The 4,627-nt window shown below is 54.6% G+C and overlaps 1 protein-coding gene across 1 annotated transcript in view; it reads right to left on the reverse strand.

The window, feature by feature from the left end:
- The window catches only part of LOC109926393 (O-sialoglycoprotein endopeptidase), a gene marked incomplete at its 3' end in the record, with an annotated part of 6,407 nt that extends 1,807 nt beyond the window's left edge, over positions 1-4,600 (reverse strand). Inside the window, exons 1-5 of the mRNA XM_048621210.1 lie at positions 4,456-4,600; positions 3,936-4,055; positions 1,832-2,007; positions 843-938; positions 26-75 (exon numbers count right to left, since the gene is read on the reverse strand). Of these exons, the coding sequence (XP_048477167.1) occupies positions 26-75; positions 843-938; positions 1,832-2,007; positions 3,936-4,055; positions 4,456-4,570 (557 nt within the window). The remainder of the gene's footprint in view (positions 1-25; positions 76-842; positions 939-1,831; positions 2,008-3,935; positions 4,056-4,455) is intronic.
- Positions 4,601-4,627: the final 27 nt, after the last annotated feature.

Consider the following 4,627-nt stretch of genomic DNA (forward strand, 5'->3'; position numbering starts at 1 on the left):
CACACTGACGGTCTCCGGTAGATACCTCTTCGCCATTTGTTCGATGTTGTATCCTGGACTGGGATCGTTGGAGATCTGACAGAACAGAGATCACCTTCAGAGAAAGGCACGGCAACGCTGTCTCCCTGCGAACTGAGCTTTCTCTCTCTCCTCCTGTCCAACCTCCTCACCCTGTCCCTCTCCCTCTCCCTTCCCCCGTCCCTCTCCTTCCCCCTGTCCTCCCTCATCGCCTGTCTCTCTCTCTCTCTTCTGCCCCCCCTCACCCCACCTGTCGCCCCCCTCCCCCTGTCCCCCTCCCTCGTCACCTGTCTCTCTCTCTCCTTCTGTCCCTCCCTCGTTGCCTGTCTCTCTCCGCCTGTCCCTCCTCACCCTGCCTGTCCCACCCTCTTCCTCCCTCGTTGCCTGTCTCTCTCACTGTGTGTCTGTCCCTCCTCACTGCCTGTGCCTCTCCTCACCATCTGTGTGTGTGTGTCTCTCTCTCTCTCTCTCTGTCCCCATCTCCGTTCACGACCTTCAGCCCCCTCCATCACCTGTACCCACCTCTCCGCCGCCCGGGTTTCTCGAGCGCAAGCAGAGGGGCCGGGCAGCGGCAAAGAGGACGGGCGCGCAGCGAAGCAGGAGGCGGGGGGGAGAGTGTGGGCACAGTGTGGGAAGGAGAACGCAGCGAACCAACAGCCCCGCCCTCAAAGAGCCAGAGCACAGACGCTCGCTAATTCCTGAGCCTCTCCTCAGAGTCCGCATCAAACTGAAACCTCTTGCCTAGGTGAGGGGGGGTCAACACGGGATGACTGAGCAGCCCAGAACAGACGGTTGTGGGGAGCGGGGTTGGGGTGGGGATGTACCTTCAGGACCCGGGCAAATCGATCCAAACAGTTCCCCACCGCGATGTCGATGGTTTCACCAAAGATTCGGTAGCGCCGCTCCGAGTAAGCGATGACCTGGGGGAAGATCACAGCCAGTCAGCTCACACTCCCCGTGCTGTCTGTGTCCTGGGTTAGATACAGGGTAAAGCTCCATCTGCACCGTCCCCCCCATCAAACACTCCCAGGGACAGGGGCAGCACGGGGTTAGATACAGAGTAAAGCTCCCTCTACACTGTCCCCCATCAAACACTCCCAGGGACAGGGACAGCACGAGGTTACATACAGAGTAAAGCTCCCACTACACTGTCCCTGCATTTTTGAACCTGAACTGATGGCGTACGGATCTCTGTGTATCTGGAGGGGTTTAGTGATTAACTTGGAAACGATCCGAGAAGGACGGCGAATGGGAATGATATTACTGTGGGAGAGATCACGAATGATCAAAACAGCCGGATGCATTGGGCTTCGGCATCGAAGATCCCAGACTGTTTATTTTTGCGAGGGCGGTGGGGGGGGGTGGCTTAAGTTAATCACATGTTGTTGAAAAGCTTTTCTTTTCGTTTCAGTTGGAGGGGAACCTGCAGAATTATAGAGTCACTGAGCACGGAAACAGACACTTTTGGCCACATATCCTAAATTAATCTAGTCCCGTCTGCCAGTGTTTGGCCCCTATCCCTCTAAACCCTCCCTATCCATGTCCCCATCCAGATGCCTTTTAAATGCTGTAACTGTACCAGCCCCCACCCACTTCCTCTGGCAGCTCGTTCCACACACGCACCACCCTCTGCGTGAAAAAGTTGACCCCATCAGTTCCTTTTAAAATCTCTCCCCTTTACGAATGTGTCCACCCCCCACTCCAACACCCGGTTTTGAAGTACCCCCAGCCGTAGGGGAGAGACCTTGGCTGTTCACCTTATCCAAGGCCCTCGCGATTTTACAAGGCCGCCCCTCGGCAGGGTTAACCGTACCTGCGTGTTACCTCCACTGACATACAGCACCGTGGGGTTTTTCGCTCCTGTGATCAATCGGCCCATCTCTATGTGCCCAATGCAGTGATTAATCCCCAGCAGCGGCTTTTTCCACAGCTGCGATAAGGTCCGGGCCACCACAGCGACACAGACCAGGGGGGCTCCCATGCCGGGTCCTGCAAAGGTGGTGGGGGGGGAATCCCCAGAGAGATTCGAACAGTTAGGACCTGGACGCAGTGGGGGAGGGGAACACACACTCAGCGCAGAGCTGGGAGACCGATGTGTCGATACACAGTCGGCATGGCTCCTCCCCACCTCCGTCCCCAGCGCTGCCAATTTCTGAACCTTTGCGCACATCCCTCCAACTCGCTCCATTGCAATGTCACCTTCCCCATCCGAGATGCTGAACCCTTCCAGCAAAGGCCCTCACTTTCTGAGGGAGGACGGTACGGGGTAATCAGCAGGAGGGTTCCTTGCCCACGTTTAACCTGAAGCCATGAGACTTCATGGGGTCCAGAGTCAATGTTGAGGACTCCCAGAGCAACAACCTCCTGACTGTATCCCACTGTGCCGCCCCCTCTGCTGGGTCTGTCCTTCCAGTCGGACAGGACATATCCAGGGATGGGGATGGTGGGGTCTGGGACATTGTCTGTAAGATATGATTCTGAGAGTTTGACCAGTCTGCGATTCAGTGAGAATGTACCAACTGAATAGCCATAAGACCATCAGACATAGGAGCAGAAATTAGGCCATTCCGCCCATCGAGTCTGCTCCACCATTCAATCGTGGCTGATAAGTTCCTCAACCCCATTCTCCTGCTTTCTCCCCGTAACCCTTGATAATCAAGAACCTATCTATCTCAGTCTTAAATATATTCGATCACCTGGCCTCCACAGCCTTCTGTGGCAGTGAATTCCATAGATTCACCACTCTTTGGCTGAAGAAGTTTCTCCTTATCTCCGTTCTAAAAGGTCTTCCCTTTACTCTAAGGCTGTGCCCTCAGGTCCTAGTCTCTCCTACCAATGGAACCATCTTCCCAACATCCACGCTGTCCAGGCCATTCAGTATTCTGTAAGTTTCAATTAGATACCCCCCTCATCCTTCTAAACCTCACTGGGGCAGGGATATCCACAGATTCCCAACCCTTTGGCTGGGGGGAGTTGGGTAGAAGTTCCTTCTCAACTCAGTCTGAAATCTACTCCCTTTCATTTTGAGGCTATGCCCCCTAGTTGTAGTCAGTGGGAACAAACCTCCCTGCTTCTATCTACCTTTTCCCTTCGTAATTTTACATGTTTCTATCAGATCCCGCACTCCCCCCATCATTTTTCTAAATTCCGATGAGTACAGTCCCAGTCTGCTCAATCTCTCCTCATAAACCGACCCTCTCAACTCTGGAACCAACCTCATGAATCTCCTCCTCACCCCCTCCAGTACATCCTTTCCCAAGTAAGGAGACCAAAACTGTACGCGGTACTCCAGGTGTGGCCTGACCCCAGCACCCTCTACAGCTGCAGCGTAACCTCCCCGTTTTTTAAACCCCATCCCTCTAGAAATGGAGGACGTTTGCCTTCCGAACGACCTGCTGCGCCTGCAAACCAACTTGTCGTGATCCACGCACAAGGTCACCCAGATCCCTCTGCACAGCGGCCGTCTGACCGGGTGGGCAGGGCTGTTTCGGCCAGCGTCTCTCCCTGGGTCCATGCTGCGTGGCCCGCCTCGTTTCGTTCCCTTGCTGAGACTGCATAGCGATCGGTACAACTGAGCGGCTCGCTGGGTCACATCAGAGGGCGGTTAGTCGAGAGTCGGACACACATCGCTGTGGGTCACGTGGAGGCCAGAGTAGGTGAGGATGGCAGACTTTGCCCCCCCCAGAAAGGGCATTATTCAAATGGATGGCTGTGTCACTCGATGGCAGAGGTTCATTTGTGAGATGTCTTTTCATTTGAGGTTTAGAATACAAACTTTGCCAGTTGTGGGGTGGGGAGGGGACTGGAAACACTCAGGGAAAGAGTCCAGACAAGTGAACAGAGGATGGGACCAGCACTTTCCGCACACACCGGGGCCTAAGTGCTCACGCTCCCCCACCCCAACAGGCCTCTCTCACCTTTGGTGTAGGCAATGCAGTCAATCTCTTCCGGTTTGACATCTGCCTCTTCCAACGCCTCCCTTGTCACATCGAGGACACAGTCCCTGTGATGTTTCGCCGTATCCCTGGGGAGGAAGCCTTCAGAAAAGGTCCCAGTGTTAGTCACTCCCTCCTGGGGTATCTGTTATTCTGTATATAAACCACCCTGAACCCCTCGATCAGATTCCAGTATGTAACTCCCTCCCGGGGTATCTGTTATTCTGTATATAAACCACCCCGAACCCCTCGGTCAGATTCCAGTCTGTAACTCCCTCCCGGGGTATCTGTTATTCTGTATATAAACCGTCGCTTTCAAGTTTAAATCTGAGATAGATACAGTTTTGTTAAACGAAGGGATTAAATGACACAGGGCCAAAAGGTGGTATATGGAGCTAGACCGCAGCTCAGCCAGGATTCCCACGGTGGACGGAACAGACCTAAGGAGCTGAATGGTCTATTCCTGCTTCTGTATCGCCCCTGTTACCAACGCGGCACTGACCTTGTCCCGGTGGCGTGATGTACGTCCTCCTCGGATTGGACAGCACCAAACCATCCCTGACGATACCAACTCCGATTTTGTTGGCACTGCCCTCGAAGCCAATGACGATGGTCATGGCAACTGAACCTGGGGTTTGTGGGGTGGTGGGGGGGGGGGGGGGGGGGGGGGGGGG

This window comes from Rhincodon typus, unplaced genomic scaffold (genome assembly GCF_021869965.1).
Source record: "Rhincodon typus isolate 14 unplaced genomic scaffold, sRhiTyp1.1 hic_rhity00000123, whole genome shotgun sequence".
In the NCBI taxonomy this organism is placed as follows: domain Eukaryota; kingdom Metazoa; phylum Chordata; class Chondrichthyes; order Orectolobiformes; family Rhincodontidae; genus Rhincodon; species Rhincodon typus.